Source organism: Halichoerus grypus, chromosome 5, assembly GCF_964656455.1.
Source record: "Halichoerus grypus chromosome 5, mHalGry1.hap1.1, whole genome shotgun sequence".
In the NCBI taxonomy this organism is placed as follows: domain Eukaryota; kingdom Metazoa; phylum Chordata; class Mammalia; order Carnivora; family Phocidae; genus Halichoerus; species Halichoerus grypus.
In genome coordinates, this window is record NC_135716.1 from 167,298,610 (window position 1) to 167,325,509 (window position 26,900).

The following is a 26,900-nucleotide window of genomic DNA, read 5'->3' on the forward strand; positions in this document are numbered from 1 at the left end:
GAGGTATGGGGGGTGTGGGGGGGGGGTGGGTCCTGGGACCGGCTCCCTAAGGTCTTTCTGTCTGAGTCTAAAGTTCCTTCACCTGTTCCCTTCACTTCCCTCAGCCTTTCCTGCCATCACCCTCGCCGCCCAGAAACAGACATCAGCCCGTTGCTGCCCTTAGAATAGACTTTATTGGTTTTAGCCAAGGGCAGGCCCAGAGATCGGGTTCAGAGAGGAGTTTGGTGGGGCTTGTAGGGCAGCTATGTCCTGGGGACCAGGTTGGTTCTGAGGGGCAGAAGGCCATCCACCCACTCACACGGTCGCTCCAGGAGTGTCTGCCACAGCTGCTTTTCCTCCGGTGTGGAGTCCATCCAGGGCACCTGGAGCCCGTAGCTGCTGCCTGGACATGTGCAGACAGGGGTGAAGGGCATGGTCACACTGGACACCCTAGGTCCCAAGGAATACCCGCCGGGTCCCAGATTATACAGTGCCACTCCCAGTTCTCAGTGGGCACCAAAGCTCCGGAAAGGGCGGAGAAGTGCCCGCCCAAGGCCACACACTGAGCCCCTGTCTCTCAGCATCAGGTCTCCCAGGGCCCTGCCCCACTCACCGGTGCCCAGGCTGAGGCGTGTGCCCCCCAGCTGGCGGCTGGCCAGGGCCCCATGGTCCCAGAGGGAGAGCTCAGCACAGGCCTGGCGCAGGTCAGCAGGCCCGAAGCCATCGTAAACCATGGTGTGGTTGAACACAGGGCTGAGGCTGCGTCGTACCACCCTTGTCCGTTGGCGGCTGGCCCGGCTGTCATCAGGCAGCACTGAACTGTGGGGGAGGTGAGCTGGCAATCAAGTGGCTATCCCCTCACACCCCCCAGAACCAACCAGTCACCAAATCCTACTCATTCTCCCTCACAATGTCCATGCCCTCTGGCTCCCACCTGGGACCTGGCCTCAGACCTTCACCACTCGTGGACCTTTGGGCCAGCCACCTCTCAGTCCTCTTGTTTTTAAAGTTACAACTCTTATTCACAGGACCCCAGAGTAATGTCTCTGAAATACAGTTCTGCTACTTCCCTGTACAATGACCTTCATTGGCTCCCTGTTGCCCCCAGAAGTAGTTTCCAAACTTTTTAAAGCCTCAGAACCCTTTCTGCAAGATAAAATATTACTCAGAAGTAAAAGCAAAACAATGTCTGTGTGTGGAATCAGGGCTGGGAATTTAAAACCTGATCCCTCTAACTTCATTTCACTCTCTGAGTGTGGGGTAGCACCTGGAGGCACCCCTAGAGGTCCCCCAGAGCTTACTTTGAAAACCACTGAACTGCAAGTTCAGGGCCAAGCCCCACAGCCTGGCCTTCCAGCTCTTTTCATGGAAGAGCCCCTGTGACCTCCCAGGTCCCAGCCTCAGCTCTCCAAGTCCTATGGCTTGTCACTCTGAAATGCAGCTCCTCAAGGATGTCTTTAACTTTCCTGACTCCAGGCTTTTGCTCAAGTTGTCCCCTTCACCCCTGCACAGTGGTCAAAGATCAGACTTGGGGGGGGGGGGATCAAGGGTGGTTGATTAGGAGGGGTTTATCGGAGGTGGGAGCTCCAGAGCGTGTTGGCGGTGGGGGGGGGGGCAGGGTAGGAAGGGAAGCCGGGAGGTCCCGATGCCCCTCACCACTGTACGTAGGTATCCAGGGTTCCTGAGCGCAGCGGCACGATGTCCTGAGCCTCCTTCACCCAGAAGTGCAGCTCCCCGCTGGGGGGCAGTCCCGCGCCTGCGGAGAGGCTCAGCTCAGGCCCCGCCGCCCCACGCCCTCGCGGGACCGATGGCCCCCTCCTCCCAGGGCCCGTCCAGCGTGGCCTCTCGCGGGGCGGTCACTCACCCTCGGAGCCGGCGGGGACGTACTTGAGGGACAGGGAGAGCAGCCCGCGGCTGGGGAGGTGGTCGGGAGAGAGCGGGACCTGCGAGAGGCGAGAGGAGAGAGGCGGCCGGGTCAGGGGCGGGAGCAGGTCCCAGGGAAACGCGCCGTCAAAGGGGTGGGGTCTCCAGACTCCGATGGGGCGCGGCTAGCTCGGAGGACCAAACCGGCCGCGGGGGCAGTACGGTTGCGAGGCGGAGGGGAGGCTCGGCCGAAGGCGGAGTCTGAGGGGGCTGGGGGAAAGCGCGGTGGGGTGCGGGCGGGACACCTGCGCCGAGGGGTCTCCCCACTCGGACGGGCTGCCTCACCCGGGGCTGCAGGGGGAGCCACGTGGGCTCAGAGTCCCAGTCCCACGTGGCGAGAGGCACTTCGACTTCGCCCAGAAAGATGTTGCGACCCAGCCTTTCGTGGTGCCACACGGACAGGCTCAGCACGCGGCCCCGGAGCTCGGCCTGCGGGACGGAGTACTGGGGACAGGAGGGGCGCTTTAACGGACCACGGCGGCTGGCCCGAGCTTCAGCGCTGCGGGAGTGTGGACGGGGGCTTGTCCTACCGCGCTCCTTGCACGAGGGAATCCGGGGGGGCCCCGAAGGGCCTTCATGGGGGTCTGGACTAGCGCCATGCCCAGCACTACACTGACCCACAGGAGAACGCATGGACGGAGGGCCTCCCGGCCGTTCCTCCCGCACAACGGAGGATCGGAGCGACTGGCAACGACCATACTCTGGCTGCCCCTGCCAGCCGACCCCCGCAGGAAGGGGCGTCCCGTTCATTAATGGGGGGCCGCCCGGTCATCGCAGCCTCACCCTCAGAGTCTCGTTGAAGACCGGGTTCAGATTCCGTTTCCTCACCGCCGTCTTGCGCTTGCTCTGCTTATCCGGGAGGAGGTAGCTTTTGACGTAGCTGGAGCGTGGGAGGCCAGGGGAGGACCCGAGCTTAATGGGGGGAGGGCCCTCCCAGCTCCTACCTCCCCAGCCCCCGGGGGCCTCCCCAGCCCCAGCCCAGAGCACAGCTTCCCGTGCAGGGCTTCCCAGGAGTTTTCTCACTCAATCCCCACGCCTCCCAAGGACGTTGATATTCCCATTTTGAAGACCAGGAAGACAGGCCAAGAAGGGTGCTGGGGTGGGGCGGTGAGAGCGGGTCGGGCACTCACGGGTCGGAGCGGTGGCGTCGCGCGGCCGCCAGGCCCTGGCACTGGATCACGTGCACGCGCAGGTCGGCGGTGCCCGGCTCGTAGCGCAGCGCGAAGTGCACCGAGCCGCGCACCTGCACCGCGCCCGCCTCGGCCTCCCCAGACAGGCTCAGCTGGCTGCCGCTCAGCTGCGGGCGGGGGTGGAGGTCAGGGCGGGGGTGCAGGGCTCAGGTCCGGGCCGGGGGTGGGGGGGAGGGGAGGTGCTCAGATCAGGGGGCAAGGGAGGGGTCAGGCCGGGGCTCCGCGCGGGGATAAGGCCGGCGGGGGCGGGGGGTAAGCATCCCCCACCCATCTCCTCCGTCCCCAGGCCCTAGCCCTCACCCCTCACCGTGGAGGAGTTGAGGCTGGACACCGAGGAGCTGCTGCTGAGCATGCGGTCGAGTGAGGGGCCGGGCCCCGGAGCCTCCTCCCCGTTCTCCAGGATCTCGGGCGCCGTCTGGGTCTGGGGAGGTGGGGGGAAGTGACGGGCCGTCCTCTCCTTCCCAGCCCCTCCCTCGACGGCTCTCAGCCCGGGGTAGGGGCACTCCCCGCCCAGAATCCGCTCCGGGTCTTGGGAGCAGCCGCGGGCCGCTCCCGCCTACCTGGGCTGGGGGTGGCGGCGACACCGCTCCCCGCGACCGCGGCTCCGGCTCCGGGTCCGCCTCCTCTGCAAAGACCTGCGAGTCCCCGGATCCCGGGGCTGGGATGGGGCAGAAGCTACTGAGCGTGGCCCTCTCCCGCCTGCCCCTAAGCAAATTTGGAGGGACTGGTTTGCCACCCCGGGGACCTGCAGATTCAGGCCCCAGTGCTGTGGGAAGCCCCTGAGACTACACACACACACACACACACACACACACACACACGTACACGTACACACACGCGCGCGCATACTCATGCATCAAGGAGAGAGTTAGAAGGTGAAGGAAGGTGAACACAGGTGGTTGGGGTCACTTAGAGACGCCTCTGGCCCCCAAAACCTTTCTGGGGTCCCCAACTTACACCCACTCACCTTCCTGGGCCTGGGGCTCTTCCTCATGATCTGAAGCCTTTAGGGGGACATATGGTGAGGGGAAATCAGGTTTCTGAAAGAAGCAAGGGGTAGAGGTCACAGTGGGGACTAATGATGAAGGAGTCAAAGGTCACAGTGGGGTCAGAGGCCAGAGGCTCCAGCTGGCTACCCCAGATGGATTTAGCACAGCCCTGGAGGCGGGGCTGGCAACCAGCTAAGGAGCTGCAGGACCAGTGAGCCCTGCAGGGCACACCCCCTCCCGAGTCAGGGCCTGCCCTGCCTGACTCCCAGGGTCCCAGTGGTGGCAGACAGTGGTATTTGAGTCCTGAACCTCACCCAGCTCAGTCCCCCACCACCCCTAAGAGCCAGATTCTGAGATTCCCTTAGAGGCCAGGTCCATATCCCCATTTGACAGAGAAGGGTGACGCAGCCCAGACCTGGGTCTCCTGAGTCTCACATCCCACCTCCGCTTCAGGGGCATTATAGGCTCATTCCTTAGCTCATTCAGTCACTCATGACTCACCTCAGCCTTGCTGAGCATCTCTTGGGGTGCCTTGTCCATGGGGAGCCTAAGAGAAGGGAGAGGTGATTGTCAGGGGATAGGCCCCCAGGGGACTGGTAGACACCCTCCCTCCCCTCCCTGCCAGGCCTCCTCACCTGGGCTCCAGCTCCTCTTCAGCTTCTTTCTCAGCAGCTTCAGCCTCCCCATCGCTGCCTGGAGCCTGGTCTCCTGTGGCCAGGTGAGAAGTTCTGTGAACCTTGGTCTCAGGAAGTCTGGCCTTTGGAGATGCTCACTCACCTCCCGGAGCTCGTGGAGGGGTGGTGCCCACCCAAAGACACAGAGTACCAGGGGCCCTCTCTTCCTGTCCATGCACACCCAGTGCCCTGGGCTGTATGAAGCCAGCCTGACCCCAGGGGATCTCCTCTTACCCATGGAGCTCTTCTTTCTGCGGATAGAGGCTCGGACAAGATCAGAGCCAAGGTGGGCATGGTGGTGCCGTTGTGAGCGTGCTTCCTGGAACCAGTCTCCCGTGAGGATCTTCAGCTGCCCAGGGTCTGCCAGCGAGGCCCGAAGCTTGCTGGAGGATGGGGGAGGGCGTGGCTGTCACCCAACCAACATTCCTGCCACCCACTCTGTGCCAGGCCCCGTACCTGGGGCCAGGGACACAGCAGCAAATCAGACTCAATCCTGACTCTGGATCAAGGAGCTCAGGTTGATGGGGAAACTGGATCCAGAATAGACAAGTACACTATAATGAGGTGGGTGCCATGATGGATGTGAGAAGAGCCAGCTTTACCTGTGGGAATCTAGGAGGGCTTCCCAGAGGAGGTGACATTTGAATTGCTTCTTGGGGGACAAATTGAAGTTCTCCAGGCAGAGAAGGAGAATGATTATTATTCATTAAGTGACTACTGTGCATAATCCCTCCTCCTAATTCTATGAGCTAGTGCTCCTTAGCCCCATTTTACAGATGAGGAGAGTGGTGCTGGGGAGGTCAGGTGAGTTGCCCAAGGTTACATAGCTAAGAGGTGTCTGTCTGTCCCCAAACACTACTTGTAAGTCCCATGCTCCTCAGCCACTGTGCTCTTCCAGGAAGAAGGAACAGCATAGAAGTGAAGGGTGTGTTCAGGGACTCTGAAGCCCTTGAGTGGCTCCAGTGGACACTGTGGGTATGTGCGTCAGGGGCGGGGGTTACTGGTGGAGGATGAGACCGGGGAGGCTGGCAGGGACTAATCAGGGAGGCTTTGCGGACCGCACTTAGGAGCTTGCCCCTGACACGAGGTGCTAAGGAACCATGGGCATTTTCGGCAGGGGATATTTTTTTTTTTTTACAGATTCTATTTATTTATTTGACAGAGAGAGAGATAGCGAGAGCAGGAACACAAGCAGAGGGAGTGGGAGAGGGAGAAGCAGGCTTCCCGCCAAGCAGGGAGCCCGATGCGGGACTCGATCCCAGGACCCTGGGATCATGACCTGAGCCGAAGGCAGACACTTAACGACTAAGCCACCCAGGCGCCCTTCAGCAGGGGATATTAAGGACAGATCTGGGGAGCTCCAGCTGCAGCATGACCAGTGGGTCAGAGAGGGCAAGCCTGGAGGCAGGAAGGCTGGTCAGGGAGCTGGTGCAGCCACCTTGGGTGAGGTGGAGAGCTCCGCTGGTAAAGGGCGGAGGTGACCAATGGGCAAAAACAGGAACCACCCAGATATCTGACAGGCCACACATCGGGAGGCAGCAGAGGCGCAATTGGGCTCCCAGTGCCCGAGGCCCCATCCTCCCAGGCTCCCCTGCCCTGCCTCACCTGACCCGGCCCTCCTCCAACTGGCGAAGGCGGGCATCTCGCTTCAGGACGTTGGCAATGGCCTCCTGCTCCTCGTCTGTCAGGAAGCTGAGGTCCAACAATCCATCAGCCTCAGGCTGTGGCTCGTGCGCCATGAGGAGGCTGGGCAGGGCCCGGAGCCCCACTTGAGATGGGTGGCCCCTCTGGGGCATCAGCTGGGGCAGTGCCCCAGCTGGGCACACGTGTCGACCTGGGGGGCGGATCAAGGGGGCAGGTCAAGCCCTGCCCAAATACAGGGCACATCCTGGAGCTGGCTGCTCTTTTCTGCCCAAATATATGCCCAGGTGGTGGGCACCGTATGACTCCAGGAAGGCTGAGCTCAAGGTGGCATGAGATACACCCATGGACCCACGGACCCGTGCACACACTGGCTCACGGATATACGGACACACTTGAAGACGTGCACCCACAGTGAGATGGCCACCTGATCACACGGGTGCACCGATACCTGCAGAGATAGACGCATGCGCCCCCATCCCCCACCAAGGACCCTATGCGGTCTTAGTCCCAGACCCATGCCCACCCCAGGGGATGTGCCTGACATGTTCTGAAACCTGCACACGAGGCCCCACAGAATGTATAACTCGGGGCAAAAACATGACCCGAGATACACACAAATCACACTGACTTTTGCACACACATTGCCCCTCCACCAACTGGATTGTGAGCTCCCTGAAGACAGGGACAGGGCCTCACCCCAAAAGCCCATACGTTGCCCACAACAGACAGTTGGTCGAAGTTGAATTGAATGCAGACATACCCCTGTACACACATGGGGAAGGCACACACACACACACACACGCCCAGACACAAGGCACACACACCTATCTGCTCACCGCCCCCTCCCTGGGAACCTCCCAATATGGGTTCCCTCCCTCCACCCTTCACCTCCACCCTGCGCTGGCCCATTTGGCCTTCCTGTCTGAGGCAACCTCCCCCCCTGCCCACACCCCCGCTTCCTCCCCACTGAGGTAACCACCGTACCCACTCCCGCTGAGGCCTCCAGCCAGGGATGCCCCTGCTACCAGCCCTGCCCTCTTGCCTGCAGCCCCTGGGCCCCTCCGCTCTGGCCACATGGATGCTCCCCCTTCCCCTGGCCCAGGACCTGGATCTGGCGGTGGAGGCCCAGTGCTGCAAAGCGGCTCAGGCTGCTCAGGTACCACGGTGACTCCGGAAGGAAAACATTTGCCCAGCTCCGAGGGGCATGTGGACGTGGCAAGGGGCCCGTGACTGAGCCGTGGCCAGAGCGGAGGCATGGCCTGAGCCCCCTGGGCCGTCTCTCCTCCCCTGCTGCCCCTCCCATCCCCTCCCAGGCCGGGTCAGGGCACCAGGCAGGCCTGAGATGGGAAGAGGGTTCTCTGGCAGGCGAGTCCTGGCTTGTGCCCGCTGCTGAGTCAGTGCCCAAGCCCGAGAGCGCCTTCTCCCCGTGCTGCCCCCCAACCCGCGGGCTTGGGGTTGCTGTCTTTACAGAGTACTGTGTATAATCCTGTGTGAATGCCCGTGTGCCCCGTATTAGCAAGACTTCCCGAACATCTGCTGCGTTCCAAGTGCTGGGTGCTGCACACGCACGGCGGGGGGCTCTTCTGTGGCCCGGGGCCCCCGCCTGTGTGATGTTGTGCCCTTGCGAGTCTCAGTACGGCCCACAGCTCTGCACCCGGTGGAGTCTCTGAGGCTGTTTGTTTTGTGGGTGTGAATATTGTATCCCTGCCTGTGTGTCGGTGCCCCATGTCACGACGTGACGCCGCGTGGGTGACAGTTGTCTGTGTTCAGTGACTTGCTGGGTGACAGCACGGTGTGGTATGTGCCCTGTGTCCTTCTTCCTCTGCTGGATGTGTGTCTGGGCTGTGTCGTGCTGTGTGCTCTGGGGCCCCGGGGACCCCGGGGGGGGGCGTGTGTAGGAGTATAGTGGTGGAGGATGTCCTGCAGGTCCGCCTGGGCTGCGCTGTGGGCATCTGAGCCTAGGGTCCCCAGCAGCACCCCCTCCCTATAGTTCCTCTCCTTCTAGAGGCAGAATCCAGTGTCCGGTCCTCCCCACTCCGGTTCAATACTATGGGACAGACCCATTGGTCAATATGTTCCAGTCCCAGACCCACTCCCCTCTCCCCCGACCCCCAAGGCCCCAGAGGGCACCCAGGATACCAGGTGGCAGTGTCTGCTCCTTGGGACACTGGCAGGGAACCCTGGCCCTGAGGTGTGTTACCTGTAGGGGTCCAGGATGGGTCAGACACCTTCGCAGGGTGACCTGGGCTCTCCTGCACTCCTGGCAGCCGAGTTTCCAAGCTGAACTTGGGGAGCAGAGCAGAGAGGGACTAAGGCTGACTCAACCAGCAGCCCGGAGGAGCTGCCCCGAGAAGGAGGAAACACCTTCTGAGCAGGGCCTGATGCAAAACCGGGCCTGGACTCCTGGCACCCTGCGGGCGCACCCAAGCCGCAGCTTTCAGAGAACCCGGAGCTGATCTGGTGGGTGGGAGACACCTGGGGCTTGGCCCCAGCTCCCCTGCAGACTTATTCTGTACCTCCTGTGAGCTGGGCAGGCACCAACCCCTCAGAGCCTCGGTGGCCTCATCTGTCGGATGGGCGGCCGCCCCACCAGGCCTGCTGAGTTACTGATAAGAACTTGCTTTGAAAGCAAGGTTAGAAATCTTTCTAAGAAGCAGGGTCAAGGAAGGATTACAGACTTCAGTCAGAGGACCCCAGTAGAGTTCCTCCTCTGCCACCGTGTGATCTTAAGCAGGTGTCTCAACCATGCTGAGCTGCAATTTCCTCCTATGCAAACTATGGGTGGAGGTGTGAAGAGCGTACTCCAAGGGACCAGAAAGTGCCCGGCCAGCACAGAGAAGGTACCAGGTGGCCCCTCTCCAACAGTCCATTTTGACAACCACTGCCCGTCCCTGTCCACATGTGCCTCCCTGGCAGCGCTGGCCCCAGCCCACCTGCGCTGTCCCCTAACTCTGCATCCTCCACCCCCAACCAAATCTCTTATTTCCAAGTTCCCGCCGTTGTGAACACCCCCCGGCCGCCTGCTGCCTGCTGCCAGCACCCAGACTGCCCCCCTCCCGTCCCCAGCTGTCCCCCATCGCTGCTGCTCCCCCACTGCCCAGGTGTCAGGACCGGCCCAACCTCTTCTGGAACCCTCCACCTCCCTGTCTCCTGGCCTCCATTCAGCCCCTCTAGTCCTGCCTATGCAAGGCTGTCAGGGGGCCTTTCGGTGCCCTACTTTTATCCGTCATTCCTCAGCTCTGGAAGGTGCCGGCAGACACAGGGTGACCCTCTGGCTCGTTCACAAAAGTGCTCCCAACCAGCCCAGCCTCCCTTAGACACTTTGACTAACTCTTGGGCCGCCCTACTCCTCAGCCTGACCCCCAGACCCCCACGCCCGTAAGTGTGGCTCTGACGTCCTTGTCTCCCACATCCTTACCCAAAGACTCTGCTTCCGTTGGTGCTCCCCAGTCCCCAGCCGCAGGAGTGCTCTCCCCACTTGCCACTGCCCCTCCTCAGGCTCCCCTGCCTCCAGGCTGTCACTGCGCTTAGGTGAAGAGGCAGGGGCCTGGAGGCCAACAGGTCGGGCTTAAATTTCTGGCTCTGCCACACGGTCCCCCGCGGACTTGGATCAGTGACAAACTCTGTAAGCCTCACCCTCTGCCTTTATAAAACAAGGGCAGCGACGGCAGCTATCTCCTGGGACTGCTGCTAGGAGTGTCCCCTGGCTTGCCTCCAGCATCCATTCTCCCTTCTCTTTGGTCACAGTAGCCAGTCCTTTGGAGAACAGCCCCTCCCTGCTTTACCCCTTGTGCTCCAGCCACAGGGTGGTTCTGAGGAAGTAGGCTACTGGGCTTGAACGTGGTTCCACTCTTCCTACCTCTGTGCCCTTGAACAAACCACTTTAGCCCTCTGTGCTCACTTCATCTGTAAAATGGGGACGACAGCACCGGCCTCACTGGGCTGTGGTGAGGATAAATGACACTTCATTACGAGGCCTAGCACACAGTAAGCATTCAGCCACCTCTTCATGTCCTGTTTCCCCAAGGCTAATTTAAAGTTCTGCTGGGCGGGAGCAGGCCTTACTACTTTTGTCTGTCCATCCTGCTGTGGTTGTCCTCCATACTGGAACTCCTTCTCCCCGCAAACGACCCTCCGATGGATCCCAATATGCTAAAGGGATTTTTGAAAATGGAATTGCTATGAAGAAGGGAGGGGGCTCCTCTGTCTTGCCCTGGAGAAAACCCAGCTCTGCAGGGTCTGGGATGAGCTGATAGACCCCTCCAGGGCCCCGGGGGCCAGCCAGGGCTGTGCTCAAGGCAGCTGTCAGGATGAACACAAAAGGCCCTCAGGATTCAGAGACCAAATCCTTTGCTAGTTCAACTAAAACGACACACGCCATAGAGCAAGGTTAGGAAAGACGTCACCAAGGAAGAGGCTTTGAAGCCAAGTCTTGGAAAGGAGGACTACTTTTTCAACAGGTGGAAAGCAAAGGACCAGAAACGAGCAAGTTCTGCCGTCTTGCTGGAGAGCAGGGCAGTGACCTGATTACTGGGGGTCAGCAAGAGAAACCTGGCAATATGACCGATGGATATGGCAGAGGTCAGGGGCTGCGGTGATCCTCTTGGCTATCCCAGGCTGTGCAGCCCTGGTTGAGGGGACAGGTCCAAGGCGCTGGTCTGCACAGCTCCACCTCCCAATGCTACTGCCAGTGCTTCCCAACAGGGAGTATGGGAGGGTTTCGTACTCACTTGCCGTGAGGAGAAGGCTCTGGGATGGTGGATCTGGAGGCGTGGGGAGCTCCCATGACCTGGGCCTGGGGCAGGAGGTACCTGAGGGAGGCAGACGTCCCTGTAAGCTCTGCCCGCGGTAGGCACTGGACGAGGACTCAACCATGGCCTTGGCAATCAGAGCCCCCGCCAGGGCAGCAAGAAGAAACGAGCTGAAGGGGCGAGGGGCCACTGAAGGGAGAAAACAAGGACAAGACACCGTCTGGAGTCAAACCCTTTATTGCCCTGCCCAGGGAGCCCCTCGCAAGGAATCTGCAGAGCAGGAGTGAGGGGCAGCACACGTCCTTCCCACAACGTGAAGTTAAGGGGGGCTGTGGCAGGTGGGAGGACACAGCTCCCCGACGGTGCTGGCTGCTCTGATGGCCCCCGGCGTCCTGGACCCACGGGGCGCCGTCACCTGCGTGCCGGTGTGAGGCCCGCACCTGGGGCTGGAGCCAAGCCTGTTTACACTGCTCTGGTCTGCAGGGGGTCACTCTGGGCATGTCAGCATCACTCATCTCCCCAGACTGGCTGGGGGAGCCCCGGCCCGGTCCCCAACTGCAGGGGGAGATGGGCTCACGTGCTGGGGAGCCCAGGGAGAGGAGGAAGCGGGGGCTGCATGGACTGGAGGACACCAGGAGATGGGGCACAAACCGCCCCTAATGCAGCTTCGTGCAGACATCTGATCGGGGGCCCATCCAGCCCTACTAGAACATTCTAGAGGCTAGTGGTGAAGGGCCCAGGGCAGCTTAGTTTATGGAGGCTTCTTAGTGTACTCCACCCACCCTGGGACCAGAGCCCTGGCAGGCGGATGCGCTCCAAATCCAGCTCTGGCCCCTGGGCTGCCTTGTCCAGTGGTCCAGATGTGCTCCCCTTCCCCGCCGGGCACTGGGCTGAGGCAGAGGGAGCCCAGCAGGCAATGGCTGGGGCAGCGCTACAGAGGGAAGCTAAGGCCTTTCCAACAGATGAACAAAGAGGGCGCCTCAAGGGCGGGGGTCACAAGCCTGGGAAGGAGGGGACAGGGAGCTTCTTAGTGACCTGTGAGACACAACAAGCAAACACCCCCGCCCCATGCTCATCTTCAGCCCTTGTTCCATCCCATCTAGCCCAGACCCCTGGGTCAAAACCAGCAAACCCATCCCTGCCTTTTGGGGTGAGAAGAAAGAATCTGGAACCAAAAGGGGTGGCGACTGCCTCCTCAGGAACCTGGTGGGTTCAGGGCCACGAGGCAGCCATCACCGAAGGTTGAAGACGAGGCTGACAGTCAGGATGATGCCCAGGAGGAGGACGAAGGGCAGCCAGGTCTTCACGAAGGCCCCGACACTGATAGAGAGGAGAGAGAGGAGTCTGAGTGGGAAGGGCCTGGTGAGTGGGGCGTGCTTCACAGAGCCATGTTTGCCCACCGGCCCAGATGGGGCTACTGCCCCTAAGGAAGCTCCTGGAACCACTCCCTCACCCCCACACTCGGTCAGTCAAGGGAATGGGCCCAGCCTGGCTCGACACCGACTATGCAGGGCCACCAATTACAGTCCCGGGCAGGGGCCGTTCCAGGTTCCTGGCAGACATCTGACACCTCACTGGGCAGGTACAAGAGATGTGTCCACCCTCTCCGGGTCTCAGTGCTCCATCTATAATCACCTCTCTCTGGGGGGTCTTCAGTCTCAGTGTGGAAGCCAGGCTGCCCTCTAATGAGGCCCACTGGGAGGGCAGGGTTCAGCAAGAGTTAGCGCAATGATGTGGCTGGAGCTGAGGGGTTGGGGGTCAGGGCTCCACCTCAGTCCCTCTGTGACCACAGTTATGGTCTTCTCTGGGGACCTCTAAAGGACTTTTGGACTTAAAAAAAAAAAAAGACCCCTAGAGTCTCTTTTTCAGAAGCTCTTAATGATGCATGCAGCTAGCGGGAAGCCTGGAGAGGCGGCCAAGTGGGACCAGGTGCGTGCTGGCTCCCAGGTGGGTGCGTCACTCAACCTCTCTGAGCTCCCTTTACCTGAGAATTGGAATAATGCCTTTGACCTTACAGGTTGAGGCTGTGGCTTCAAAGGTCCCCCCAGGCCATCACTGAGGCCCCCCTGCCCAGAACCCTGCCTCTGATGAGGGAGGGTGGGAAGGAATCCTGTGGGGCAGTTACCTCTCCCTCCTCTGAGGGGCTTCGTGTTCACCTGACCTGAGCACAGGGCTCTGTGGGCTCACAGCCTCTCTGAGGAGCCAGAATCATAACCTCCATTTTCCCAAGGGCAGTCGCCGCTTAGAAAGGCCAAGGCAGGTGGCTGAGATCACATAGACCTGGGCTTGGACCCAGGTGGAGCCAGACTTCAGCACAGCCACCTTCCTCTCCACCAGGAACTCAGCTAGTTACTCTAGAACCTTCATGGCTCCAACCAGCATCTGCTTTGTCCCTGTTGGCTGCAGGACTCCACAAACGGCCCTGACGGGATCCTTGGGAGAGAGCGGCCCCAGGGTGAGCAGCGGGTGGACGGCTCACCTGACGTACTTCCCATAGAGCAGGCAGAAGAAGCAGAGCGTCACCATGTTCCAGTTGGTGCTGTTGTTATAGCGCATCAGGTTCAAGGCCAACGCCACATGTGAGTGGCAGTTGTCACAGCAGAGATTGTGCTAGAGATGCGGGAAGGGCTGGGTCAGGCAGGGCTGCGGGGGACCTCCCAGCCCGGGTCCTGCTGTCAGGAGCAGCCCACCTACCATGCGGTGCTTGTACTCCTCAGAGGCGTCGTGCACAGCGGTGTCCCACGCATTGGGCCCGCTAGCATACACCTGAGCAGGGTCCAGCTTCCAGTACCTGGGAGGAGAGAGGGGGTTCTGGTCACTCAGCCTCACAAATGTTCCTGACGCCTGCTCTGTGCAGGGTCCTGTGGGTGCGGAGGCTGCAGGGGTGAGGCAAGTCCAGGGCAAGAGCCACACAGTGGACACCGGGAACACGGTGTGACATGCCCAGTGCCCTGTGGACGCTGGGGAAGGTAGGGACTAACTCATTTGGGGGCTATGAGAGGCATTCTGGGGTGACATCTGCGTCTAGTGTGAAGGAAGAGGGGTTGGCCGTGCACAGCAGAGGGCAGAGCACGAGCAGAGGGAGAGGCACACACCCGTGCGGCCTGCACCGGGAGTTAAGAGACTGGGCACTGCTGCAGGAGTCAGAGGGAGGGACAGAGTCAGGAGATGCAGGCGGGGCCGCGTGCTGGGGGACTTGAATGTCACCCTGAGTTTATTCACAAGCAGCATGCTCTCTGTCCCTCCCTCTCCCACTCGGGAGCCTGGGGTGAGTCGGAGAAGAGTCTGTGGAGGTAAAAGCTCACAGACCTCAAGCTGGGTGAGAGCAGCTGTGCCAGACAGCGGAGCGCCCTGAGGGGCTCCAGCCGGGAATGCTGGGAGGGCAGGGCGCCCTCTGGCTGCCCCGTGGGCAACGGCTTGGTGGAGGAGCCTAGAGGTGGGGCCTGAACTGGGGCTGCGCAGGGGCTCCTGCCTGGAAACGGGTGCCCTTAAAACTAACCCCGAAAAGCAGCCTGGCGCAGACATCCAGCCCAGACATCCCTGGCCCACATTTCCACCTGCCTGTGGAAGTCAGCAGGGCTTGGGGAGCCAGTGCCCTGCTGTGCGGGCTACCAGCCCCTCCCTGGGGCCTGACTTAGCCGGGGCAGCCTCAGACCACAGGGGCTCTTCTAAGCATACTGATGACTGAGACACTGTCACCAGGCCCACAGCTGAATGGGCCCCCAAGACAGAAAAAATGAAGGGGTGCCTGGCTGGCTCAGTTAGTGGAGCATGCGACTCTTGATCTTGGGGGTTGTGAGTTCAAGTCCCATGTCGGGTGTAGAGGTTATTTAAAAAAAAAAAAAAAGAAAAAAGAAAACGAAGACCAAAAATTCCAAACACCCAAACATAGCAATAGGTGCCAGAGGGCCTGACTACTTTTATTCGAAGCAGAACTTTCCAACCGAGTTCCAAGCAGTGCCTCCTTTACATCTTAAATGACTTGTTCACTCCCAAGGGGCAGAAGAATCTAGATTTTGGAATGAGACACCTAGGCGTGAGTCTCAGCTCTGCCACTTCCTGTGTGATCATGACCAGCCCCTTCTCTTTCCTCATCCTTCCAATGGAGCTGAATACAACCGCGTAGAGCTGAGGCAAAGTCTAGATGGTCTGTGGGTAAAAACGCAGCCAGGGACAGGTGCAGGAGATGCTTGGCACGGGCTGTATGCTCTGGTGGAGCCTGGCTATCCTTCCCCTCATCCCATCCTCAGGGTGCTGACTCCCGCTGTGTCCCAGAAGGCCCGGCCCCAGGGCTAGTCACATGGGTGCTCGTCACTTACTTGGCAGGCTTCCCGAAGGCCATGTTGTCTTCCTGTGGAAGGACAAGAGCAGAAGTCAGTGGAGGACCCACATCTAGCCCGGCAGACAGACATGATCAGTGGTAGAAGTGCAGTGACTAAGAAAGGGGTAGGTCAGGTGGGCAGAAGTGGGGTCTGGGCCCTGCTCTGGGGCTGGCACAGCATCTGAAGGGCCAGCAGCAGCTTTTCTGGGGGGAGGCAGCAGTGCGGCCGGAGCGCTCGGAGCGCAGCACCCGGACAACAAAGACTTGGAGTGCCAGCCACAAAGGCCCCTCTGTGTGGCTCCCAGGTAATTCTCTCACCCTCTCTGGCCCATCTCTGAGTGATCACAGGGAGGCAGTTTCCTTTGCGGTACAAATGACAACACCCTCTGACCTCCTGACCCGACAGTAGGGCCCACACGGGGCTCTTCCCTGTGTCTGGACTGCAGCCTGACTGCATCATTCAGGGCAGGCCTGGGGGTTAGGGAGGGGGCTGGAGAGGCTTCCGATGAGGGACATGTTTCACCCAAGCCCTAGACCTGCCACATAAGGGTAGGGGCAGATTCTGGGTTCAGAATCAAGAAGACCCAGCTGACGGAGCTGGTCAAAGATGAATTACCATAAAAACACATAAGAGTAAAAGACCTCTGTCATGTTAAGATGGTCACGACATCTATTAATATAACTAGGCTGGTACCATCACATCTCTTCATTCCAGCCTCTAATGTAGACGAAGCTGCACCCTGGCAATGGGCAGGACGCTGCCTGCTCGTCTGGAGCAGGCCCACTGTACCCATCTCGGGCACTTCCCAGGAAACAGACCTAAGAACACAGCTGGTTCATTCTATAAGCCCCATCCCCTCTTCTCTATGGCCACACCCAGGGAACCACATCAGCCTCCCCGGTGTCCCCACCTTGTGACTCCCACCTTCTGAAGGTCCAGAGATGTGGTTCCTGGATGGTCTGACTCTCCACTCTTGCCTCTAACCCCTACCCATGTCTTGGTACCCCAGGGGTGGGCAAAGGACTGGGTCAGTTACTTAAGAATCCTTCTGGCCACACTGCCCTCCTGGCCTGTCCTGGAGGCAAGAGAAGGGGGATAGGGGTCAAACACTGGTGAAGAGCAGAGGGCCAGGGCTCTGTCTGGTACCTGCATTCTCCCGGGCCTTGGGGAGACTGGAAAGTTGCCTCAGGCAAGACAGGCCAGCCTTCCACTGAAGCCTTGGAACCCACCAGAGAGGGGCAGAATGGGAACTCACCGAGACAAAGTAGGGGCCGGCAAAGTCCCGAATGACTCCTGTGGATGTGCAGATGCCCATGTGGCCGATGATGGGGAAAAACCACCTGTGAAAAAAGGGACAGGGAAGGGGCAGAGCTTAGGGGGTCTTTCGGCTGGTTAGACAGACGCTGGGGACACTCCATCCAGTGTGAGAATATGTGACTATACTGTCATGCAATGAGTGCCAATTAGGGTGGCCGGGGGGCTGGGGAGGCACAGAAGAGGGGCGAGTGCAAATGAACAGCACAATGGAATACCACTGCACCCCACAGAATGGCTAAACCCAAAGGATGGTAACACGGGGTGTGGGGAGGATGGGGGGCAACTGGAATTGTTTCTATTGCCTTCAAAAACTGGCAATTACTCTATGCCTCAGCAACCCCACTTCAGAGTGTACACCCAACAGAAACCAAAGCTTATTATGTCCGCCAATGCCACGTACAAGAAAACCCACAGCACCTTCGTTCAACAGCTGGAAACATTTGTCAAAACTCACTGAACTGCACACTTAAAATGTATGCACTTTATTGTATATATATTACATCCCAATAAAGTTGAATTTTCCCCGAAGTTTTTATGTAAATTCCAGCTAGTTAACATACAGTGCAATATCAGTTTCAGGTGCAGGATTTAGTGACTCATCACTGACATGCAACTGCCGGTGCTCATCACAACTGCCCTGCTCAATACCCGCACCTGTTTAACCCACCCCATCCCACCCCCCAAGTAAAGCTGACTTTATTTATTTTATTTTATTTTTTTAAGATTTTATTTATTTATTTGACAGAGAGAGAGAGAGAGACACAGCGTGAGAGGGAACACAAGCAGGGGGGAGTAGAAGAGGGAGAAGCAGGCTTCCTGTGGAGCAGGGAGCCCGATGCGGGGCTCGATCCCAGGACCCTGGGATCATGACCTAAGCCGAAGGCAGACGCTTAACGACTGAGCCACCAGGCGCCCCAATAATGCTGACTTTAAAAAAACTAGAAATAATCCATATGTTCAACAATAGTAAAATGAATAAGTAAATTAGGGTATAGTAATGAAATAGTATGTAACAATGAACAAAGAACACACTTCTGCTACACACAACACATATTCTCACAGACATTAGGCAGTGAAAGAAACCTTCCACGAAAGTCCATGCATAATACTCTGCTTATATGAACTACAAGAAGAGGTAAAACTGACCTATGGTGCTCGAGGGCAAAAGAGGGGTGATTTTTGTGGCAGAATTAACTGGCACAAAGGAGCCCTTTAGGTACTGGAAATGCTATCTTCACCTGGGTGACATGAGTATATATACATATGCAAAAATTCACTGAGCCATATACTTAAGATTTGTCCACTTTACAGTGTATATCTCAGTAAAAAAGTTAAAAAAAAAAAAGTGAGGGGGAGGCATTTAAACCAATCTGTGGGGTGCCTGGGTGGCTCAGTCGGTTAAGCATCTGCCTTCAGCTCTGGTCATGATCCCAGGGTCCTGGGATGGAGTCCCGCATCAGGTTCCCTGCTCAGCGGGGACTCTGCTTTTCCCTCTCCCTCTGCCTGCCGCTCCCCCTGCTTGTGCTCTTGCGCGCTCTCTCTCTGTCAAATAAATAAATAAAATCTTAAAAAAACAAACAACAATCTGTGTGGGAGGGAAGGATTTCAGGGAAGGCTGCATGGAGGAAATGAGGAAGTAACAGTAGGTAGAAGGATAATGATAAGGACAAAAGCACGGTGTATTCCAGGAACTTAAAGTCCAAATTTTTAAAAAATCAAATCTCAGTTGGACCCCAATATGCAAAACATATAGAAACCCCTGATCCGGGGCGCCTGGGTGGCTCAGTCGTTAAGCATCTGCCTTCGGCTCAGGTCGTGATCCCAGGGTCCTGGGATCGAGTCCCGCATCGGGCTCCCTGCTCAGCGGGAAGCCTGCCTCTTCCTCTCCTCCTGCTTGTGTTCCCTCTCTCACTGTCTCCCTCTCTGTCAAATAAATAAATAAAATCTTAAAAAAAAAAAAAAAAAAGAAACCCCTGATCCGTCTGTAGTGTGAGAACCAGGGCGTTACTGGGCCTAGGTGCTGAACAGACTGATCCGGTTTAAGGACTCACAGAGGGGGGGAAAAAGGACTCACTCCAGGGCCAGTGGCCAACTGCTGGTTTCAAAGCTGCACCCTGCTCGGGAGGGGGAGGCAAAACCTAGAGGTGCAGCTCAAGGAAGCGATCATTAGGGGCTGGAGAAGTCAGCAAAAACTTCACAGAGGAGGTAACTTTTAACCCTGACCCGTGAAAAGACACGATGTCATCAGGCAGAAAGCAGAACTCCGAAGCAGCCCAGGGCTGCATGTGTCTGGAGAACGTGAGGGGACAAGAGTGGAGGGAAGAGGGTGGACAGTTCAGAGGCTATTCTGGAATACTGGCAAGAGATGATGGTGATCCTGACTACAGTATTGGTGGTAAGGTGGTGAGAAGCAGATGGATTCAAAAGATCCTTAAAAGGAACACTGGGTAGTTCTATGACCAATGGGAAAGAGGCCTTCCTAGGTCTGCTGCCCAGGCATCTGAAAGGATGGTGTGGCCAGAGTGGTCTCTTGAGAACATAATTCAGGTTCCATCATTCCCTTGCTTCACACCCATTGGCTTCCGGTTACACTTGAAATATACTTAAAACTCCTTCCAACAGTTTGGCCCTGCTTGTCCCTCGAAATCACCTCACCCCTCTTTCTAGCTACATTGCCTGCTTCTGATTCCTCAAACACACCAAATCTTCCCACCTCAATGCTCTTTTTCATTTGCATCCATCTGGAACACTCTTCCTCTAGAGCTTCACACAGCTGGCTGCTTCTCGTCATTTAGGCCTCAGCTTAACTGTCCATCTTCCCAGACCATGCCTTCTAGAGTAGCCACACACCACCCAGGAAACCCAGATCTCATTACTCTGCTTTAATTTCTTCATAGTATCAACTACTATCTGAAATTAATCCTGTTTATTTACATGGTTACTGTCTGTCTTTCCCCACTAGTATGTAAACTCCAAGAGAGCAGGGATTTTCTTATTTATTATAGTCCCCAGAGCAGTGCCTGGCATGCAGCTGGAGCTAAGAATTCACTGACTGATAAATGATTAATGAATGAATGTCCTGAGTTTAAGAGTGGAGTCACGCTCTGAAGTCAGGGCTGGGTTGAGTCTTGACTTTGTTTGGGGCAAGTTACTCATTCCCAACTTTGTCAGTGAGATGTGGATAGTAATAACTACCTCAATGTGGGGGCTACTGTGAGGAGTAAACAGGCTATGCTTGCAAAGAGCTTAACACACTTCCTTGCATTTGGTAGTTGCTCAATGTTGTTACCATGAGGTGTTCGATAAATACTTGCTATCTAATTGGCTGGACTGGCATAGAAAAAGTTGCTAAAGAGCTACAGTGGCCACAGGATGGGCACTCAGAATTATGGGAAAGTAGCTCCTCTGGCTTCTCAGACCCTAATCTCAGAACACGTGCCCCCCACCCCCGGCCTCCACCCCAGTTCCTTTCATCTGTTGGGAGAAGGTCTGGGTTTGACCGGTAACCCACAAACCATAGCTGTGCCGGAAATCAGAGTAAAGTCTGGAGACAACAGCAGAGCCCTGAGCCTAGGGAAGCCACAGAGAAGAAACTCTCCAAGTATTTGTCAGTCTGGAAACTCCATGAAGGCAACCTCCAAAGCTGCTTTGTGGACTGCTGTCTACTCAGACCTAGTACATAATAGATCCTCAATAACTATTCAGAGAAGGAAGGAAGGAAGGAAGGTAGGTAGGTAGGGAGGGAGGGAGGGAAGGAGTTACTTCCTTCCCTGGAGAGCTCTACCTGGTAAGGTAGACTGTCTCAGTGGAAAGAGCCCCACGCTGGCTTCTAAGCCTTTATTTCCTCATCTACAAAATGGGGAGGACAGTATCTATTTTCATTAGGTTGACATAAGGACTGAATAAGATAATGAATACAAAATGTTTAGAATAGAGCCCAGAACAGAGTACGTATCCAATCTTAGCTGCTTTTATTAGTAGCAGTAGCTATTATCTGGCTTTTCACGCAGAATTATCAACATCTCTGAGGGGGTGGACAGATCTTTGGATTCAGTTGTCTCCTCTCTGCTCCCCTTTCCAAAGACAGATGACAGTTCCTTGTGCCACATCTATTCCTAGCTCTGCACTCTAGGTCAGCAATCATCATGATGCACTACGATGGTTAGTTCATCTGTCTCCCCTTCCTGCTGGAGGTTTGACAGGGGGGCTACGGCTTATTTATCTTATGAACACATGCACATAGATGCCAACAGAAATGGGGTGTGAGCTGCTCCTGGCCCAGTTGACTGGGGATCATGGTGCTTCCACCTCATGTTGCTATCAGCTCTCTGAAGAGCAGAGGACTCTATGAATGTGTTTTTTTTTTTTTAAGATTTTATTTATTTGACAGAGAGATAGAGCGAGAGAGGGAACACAAGCAGGGGGAGTGGGAGGAGAAGCGGGCTTCCCGCCGAGCAGGAAGCCTGATGCGGGGCTCGATCCCAGGACCCCGGGATCATGACTTGAGCCGAAGGCAGACACTTAACGACTGAGCCACCCAGGCGCCCCTATGAATGTGTTTCTGAGAACAGGGAAAAACCAAAGAGATCTTAAGGAAAGAGACATGTTTTTAGTAAAACCGATACATTCCCTGACTATCCCTTCCAGTTATTCTCACCTTAACATTTTTTCTTCATAGCACTAATCACTATCAGAAGTTCTCTTATTAGCTTACTTGTTTACTGTCGATCTCCTTTCACCAGGATTTAAACTCTGTGACAGCAAGGATATCTGCTTCATTTGTCACTTTATATCTTTATCACTTAGAACTCCTCTGGGCACAAAGGAGTCACTTAGCAAATGTGTTACAAGAACACTGAATGAATGAATGAATGAACACACTTTCTTAAAATTTTTATTTTTAAAGGATTCAGACTTGGATGCTTTTAAATAAGTGCATAAATATTTGAAAACACAAGCAAGTGAAGTATATTTTAACATAATACAAAAATTAAAGTCATTTTTGGATCATCAACATGTAAGGCCAAAAAGATGGTCCTTTCTCCACACCACTTGGCTGTTTATGACAGAGGGAACAAATTTATCTCATCAGGTGAGGGGAGGTCGTCAAAAGAGAGCATGCTATGGAGTCAGAAGACTGAGTTTGGGATGCCTCTGCTCATTGGCGTGTGAACCTGACCAAGACCTTTAATGGTACAGAGGAAGCTCAGCTTCATCATCTCAGAAATCCCTACCTTAGAAAATGACTGTGAAACTCAGAGAAAACAGGTGTGAGAGAGCTTGGCCAATAGTCCAGCACTGTGAGGGTTGTCAAGGCTGAAGCAGGAGAGCAAACCAGCTTCCCTGACCCAGGAGCTCCTCCTCCCTAAAAGGCGGCCGGACTACAGGAGCACCTGCTCTCTCTCCTGACAAAGGACGAGGCCGTGGAAGGAACACTGCTTTGGGAGGCAGACACCCTGGGACCTAAATTCGCTTTACAATGAAATAGTGTGTGATCTCCAGCCTCACCATCCACGAGACAAAGGGTTGGACTCCCAGATGCCTGGGGCCCTTTTCAATGTTGACATCGCAGGAGGCAGTGTGGTCCCAGCCACACTCCCACTCCCGCCTCTGGACTCCGTCCTGCGTACAGACGTGATCAGCAAGCATTTGCTCAATGAATGAATAAAGCCCTGAGTGAATGAAGAGGTCTCCTCAGACCCGGTGAGGGGCCCTCTTCCGTTCGCCCACAGGTCCTGCGCTTCCCAGCCACAGAACCTTTTCCGCCGGTCTACAACTGTCTTTCTCCCTGACTAGACCAGGTGTCATGAGGGCGAGGAGCGTGTCCCATCCGTCAGCAGAAATTGGCACCGCGTAGGTGGCGGGGTTCTGGTGACTGGGCGAGGGGTGCGGGCCGGACCCGAGGGAAGGGCTCGCAGCACGTCGAAGCCGGAGGCTGGCCCGGGGCCGCCCGACTCTCCCCGTCCCCGGGCGGAAGCCGGGGGAGACTCACGTGAGCACCGGGATGGGCGTCCACACCACGCAGTAGGGAAAGCGGCTCCGGTCCACGTCCATGGCGCTGCTGCCCGAGCCGCTGAAATGCTTCTTGTCCGTCTCGGCCGCCGTCGGCGCCTCCACTTCCGCCATCCCCGGCGGGGGCGGTGGCGGCGGCGGCAACAGGAGCGGCGAACTCCCTTCCGCTTCCGCCATGCTGCGCGCCCCGCTCCGGCCGGCCCCTGCTCCAGCGCCGCTCGCCCCGTGGCGTCACTTCCCGGAGGTGGGGTCCGCCGGCTTCGCCTTCCCCGCGGGAATTGGGGCCGCGTCCCTCCGGGCCGGGCCTGCCTGGCCCCCTGCCTCGGCGCCGGCCGACCCCGCGTGTTTGCGCCCGCACGGCCGCGCTGAGGAAGGGATGCCCTCAGGCAGCGCGCAGTCTAGCGCGAGAGATGGACCGAGAACTTCGTAATTCAGTACGCTGAGGCCTCCCGAGAGGTGTTGTACAGTCGCTATTTATTGAGCGCTTCCTAGGTGCCAAGCACTTGACATACATTGTTTTTAATCCCCATAGACTGGTTCGACATGCGAATTTAGGTATGTCCCCCAGGTTACAAGTGAGAAACTGAGGCTCAAGAGATGAGGTGAGTGGCCACGACTCAGACCCAAGTCTGTGTCCCTTGTCCTTTCCCTCCTGTGGTCTCTCATGAGGTAGTGGTAGTGGAGAGGAGGGACAGGCTAAAATGCTGTGTGTTGTGCGTGTAAGCAGGGGAGACTTGCCCGGAGATAATTTGAGCTGTCTTGATGTTTGCCAGGTGGCACGGGGGTGGGGGTGCAGGGATGCGTGCAGCCGTGCAAAGCAACAAAAGGCTTTGCAGAGCGCAGTGTGCAGGAGTGTGAATATCACCTTGGTTGGAATAAATCTCAAACCTTAGATTGATCCGATCCCTTCATTGTGCAAATGGAAAAACAGGCTCAGGGAAGTTCATTAATTGTCCGAGATCACACACAACCAACATAAAGCAGGCAGGCTTAAATCTTGGATTCTTTGGGCTTTTTAAAGGATGCCAAGATAGCCAAAGAAAAGGGAATCCGCTGGGATGGGAAGGGGAAATATGGGGACAAGAAGGAGGTAGGGACAAAATCAGAAAAATGCGAGCTGTGCCTTTTAGGGAACGTCTTTTTCTTCCATTGAATTACCCTCCCTCAACGCTGATCCATAGAAAGCCTGCTGTCCTGTTTTTAGCACTTAATATTTTAATGCATTTTGGGGGCGAATGTGTGTTATGGAACTCTAAGCTCCTTGACTTCAGTAGCTAGCATAGCTCCTAGTACAGAGCAGAAGCCCACTGGATGTTTCTTGATTTAATGTTTGAGTGGATGTTTTATAAAGGTCTTCCAGATATCACAGCTGAAAATGATTCTAACCTATTCAAAAATTTTTGAGTAGGTTTGTGCCTCTCCTGTGACCCATGTGTAGTGTATAATCCTTGCAGAACAACAACCAGCATCTAGCACAGAGTTTGGAATAGATTAGGTGTGCAGTATGTTTGTTGAATGAATAAATTACATTACTTCTTGATTCAATCATGATAATCTCTTCCAGACCACAGGCTCTGAGGAGGGTCTTTGCCTTAGATATTCCTCCATCATCACTGTCAATCCATAATTCTAGCACAGGGCTGGTGGGTGCCCTTTAGTCATTTATTGTATATATATTGGTGAATAAACAACCAAAGTAAGTCTTTCTTAGGGTCTGCCACAAATTTGGTAGTACTAACACAAGTACCACCTTTACTCTGACAACCTTCAGTGGCTTCTCATTGTACTTAGGATAAAACACAAATATCTTACCATGGCTTACAAGGCCCTGCATCTTGCCTTTTTTCTTACTTGTCCACTACACTACAGCCACCCTGGCCTCTTTTTCAGTTCCTCTCATGTGCCACACTCTTTCATGCCCCCAGGGACTTGGCTTACACTCCTCTGCTGAATGGTCCCCACCCCCTTAAACTGGCTAACTTCTATTTATCCTTCAAGTCTCAGGTTAAATGTGGCTTTCTCAGAGAGTCCTTCCCAATCTAAATCAGAAAGCCTGTGCGAATCTCCCTTGGGACATCCTGTTCTTTTTCCCTCACAGCACATTTGTAGCTATGTATTGTTGGATCCCCCCACTAGGCTGGAAACTCCTTGAGGGCAGAGACTGTACTTGCCTTGTTCACTTCTGTAAACCTAGTGTCTAGTAGTGTCTAGTACATAGTATCTGCTTGATATTTGCAAAAATGAATGAATGGCATACACTTACAAGCTTGGTATCATATGCTGGCTACACACAGTCCGAGGGCAGGAGCCCAGCTTATCACTGCTATCTCTTGGTGTCCCAAGCTTTTTTAAGGGGCCCATAGAGGTTGCTGGGCACAGTGCTCACGAGTTGTGTCTGATCAGAGATCCTTAGCTCCTTGGCTTAGGCAGCTACAGAAGCAGAGGCATGAAGACGGCCAGGTACTTGGAGAAAGAAGCCAGCTCCTCTGACTTCCCTGGGGCCTCTCTCCTAGGCTTCTCCCCCTGCCACCCCTCAGCCTGTCCACACGGCCCCCCCTCATATGCACACATCACCTGGGTTTTCTCACTCAATGTAAAGCCTCCCTAGCCTGTGCCTTGCCTCCTCCGCTGCTGCCACCTCTATCACCCACAGACAGATGGGAAATCTCCATCAAAGACTAACACTTCCTTCCAGGCTCAGAGGATCACAGCAGGGGCCTGGAAGAAGCTCCTCTAACAGACAGCTCAGGAAAGGATTGATAGGACTCATAGCTACCCCTCCCCTCAACACACACACCGACCTAAAATAGGAATGACCATCTGGATCCACTTACAGGGCTGGCTGGGGGAGGGAAGGATAGTAGAGCCGGAACTGTCAAGCTGGGAAATCTTCGAGGGCAAGATGCTGCTTGTTTGAAGGGTGAACTCAGGGCACGTTCTCTTGGTGGGAGTCAGGGCACCCCCTCCATTGGCCCCATTTATGAGTCCCCATGGCTCACACACCACCTGCCTCAGACTATCTCACTCATCCTGGCGTTCAAGGCCCCCATGGTCTGACTCTAAACCCCATCCTACTTTACAAGCCTCAGCTTCACTGTCTCCCTCTGGACTTGCTTGGAGTTAACCTCACTGGGCTGTTTGCCCTTCAGAGAATGATTCCTGCACTTCATACCTCCTGTCTTTGCTCACACTGTTCCTTCAGTGGAATGCCCTTCCCCTACTCTCCTATACTACTTTCAAGGTTTCTGGCAAATGTTTCCTCTTTGCTCCCAGAGCACGAAGGCTGTGTTTCTACCTATTGAATATTCATATGTACTTGCATTAGCATTAGCTGTTTACATGTCTGTCTCCCCTGAGGGACTGTGAACTCCTTGAGAAGGGGTCTGACTGGATCTATTGGTCCCTGTAGCCAAGCACAACCCCCGGCAGATAGGAAGTGCTCAGGGAATGTCACCGTTGCTATTTGTTGATCATGGTTGGTCTCCTTCAGGGCTCTGGGGAAGAATCACCTCAATCAATAACCCAGGGAAGCAGGGCCGAGCCAGGGGCGGTCACCGCTGCAGGCTGGAGTTGCTGTTGGGTGTCATGCAGTGTGTCTGGAGTGTGTGAGGCCAGAGTCCTCTCTTCTCCAGCCTTTCTGCTTCTGCTCCATTTATTACCTTCTTTGGCTCCTGGAGATTGGGATTCTCCCCTTTAAGCTCTGAACTGTATTCCAGGATGGCTCCAAACCTTTCCACGGTAGGGAGGGGACCATTTGAGAACAGACACTCTGACTCTTTGGACATTAGTTTACAAAACGACTTCCTTCTCTGTTGCGTTTTATAGATGGGCAGACTCGCCCAAGATTATCGAAAGCACAGCTAGGACCAGAATCTAAGTCTCCTACTCCCAGGTGGGCAGCAAAGCATGACGGTTACATACGTGAACTCTCTGGAGTCAGCCAGCAAGCCCAGTGTTTCAACCTAAGCTCTGTCAGTGGTTGTCATACCTTAGGAAAGTAACTGAGCCTATTGGCATCAGTTTCCTCATATCTAAAATGGGAAACGATAATTCACATAGAGTTCTTGTAAGGTTTATTTGACCGGCTATGCCCGAACAG

At 55.9% G+C, this 26,900-nt stretch overlaps 2 protein-coding genes across 7 annotated transcripts; both read right to left on the reverse strand.

Annotated features, from left to right (window-relative positions):
* Positions 1 to 154: 154 nt before the first annotated feature.
* On the reverse strand, positions 155 to 11,193 carry SYTL1 (synaptotagmin like 1). Of its 4 annotated transcripts, none has more exons than XM_078073592.1 (15): positions 11,130 to 11,193; positions 6,361 to 6,589; positions 4,990 to 5,138; positions 4,717 to 4,789; positions 4,583 to 4,628; positions 4,060 to 4,132; positions 3,653 to 3,750; positions 3,400 to 3,513; positions 3,033 to 3,199; positions 2,686 to 2,782; positions 2,188 to 2,346; positions 1,844 to 1,922; positions 1,636 to 1,735; positions 593 to 798; positions 155 to 382 (listed from the first exon to the last, which is right to left on the reverse strand). In XM_078073592.1, the coding sequence occupies exons 2-15, from the start codon at positions 6,549 to 6,551 to the stop codon at positions 243 to 245; spliced, it is 1,692 nt and encodes a 563-aa protein (XP_077929718.1). In that variant the 5' UTR covers positions 6,552 to 6,589; positions 11,130 to 11,193; the 3' UTR covers positions 155 to 242. The 4 variants fall into 4 exon arrangements, 3 of the variants coding, with proteins under 3 accessions (XP_077929718.1, XP_035972356.1, XP_077929717.1); XM_036116463.2 differs by lacking the exon at positions 11,130 to 11,193 and adding an exon at positions 8,600 to 9,372; XR_013448313.1 differs by lacking the exons at positions 155 to 382; positions 11,130 to 11,193 and adding exons at positions 1,281 to 1,483; positions 8,600 to 9,376 and having other exon boundaries at positions 660 to 798.
* TMEM222 (transmembrane protein 222) lies at positions 11,151 to 23,020 on the reverse strand. Of its 3 annotated transcripts, none has more exons than XR_013448314.1 (7): positions 22,782 to 23,020; positions 16,728 to 16,812; positions 15,470 to 15,501; positions 13,845 to 13,941; positions 13,630 to 13,760; positions 12,293 to 12,470; positions 11,151 to 11,210 (listed from the first exon to the last, which is right to left on the reverse strand). XR_013448314.1 is itself a non-coding variant. In XM_036116464.2 (6 exons), exons 1-6 carry the CDS (start codon positions 22,976 to 22,978, stop codon positions 12,383 to 12,385), a joined length of 630 nt encoding a protein of 209 aa, XP_035972357.1. In that variant the 5' UTR covers positions 22,979 to 23,019; the 3' UTR covers positions 11,372 to 12,382. The 3 variants fall into 3 exon arrangements, 1 of the variants encoding a protein (XP_035972357.1); XR_004924834.2 differs by lacking the exon at positions 11,151 to 11,210 and adding an exon at positions 11,224 to 11,339; XM_036116464.2 differs by lacking the exon at positions 11,151 to 11,210 and having other exon boundaries at positions 11,372 to 12,470; positions 22,782 to 23,019.
* Between the last annotated feature and the right edge of the window lie 3,880 nt (positions 23,021 to 26,900).

Coding starts and splice junctions, on each gene's coding strand:
- SYTL1 (XM_078073592.1), bottom strand. CDS start 6,551: ATGCCCCAGAGGGGCCACCCATCTCAAGTGGGGCTCCGGGCCCTGCCC. Junction 2,783..3,032: donor CGACGCCACCGCTCCGACCC/GTGAGTGCCCGA, acceptor CCCACGCTCCAG/CTACGTCAAAAGCTACCTCC. Junction 383..592: donor ACGCCTCAGCCTGGGCACCG/GTGAGTGGGGCA, acceptor GCACATGTCCAG/GCAGCAGCTACGGGCTCCAG.
- TMEM222 (XM_036116464.2), bottom strand. CDS start 22,978: ATGGCGGAAGCGGAAGGGAGTTCGCCGCTCCTGTTGCCGCCGCCGCCA. Junction 15,502..16,727: donor CCGGCCCCTACTTTGTCTCG/GTGAGTTCCCAT, acceptor GTCCTTCCACAG/GAAGACAACATGGCCTTCGG. Junction 13,761..13,844: donor AGGAGTACAAGCACCGCATG/GTAGGTGGGCTG, acceptor CCGCATCTCTAG/CACAATCTCTGCTGTGACAA.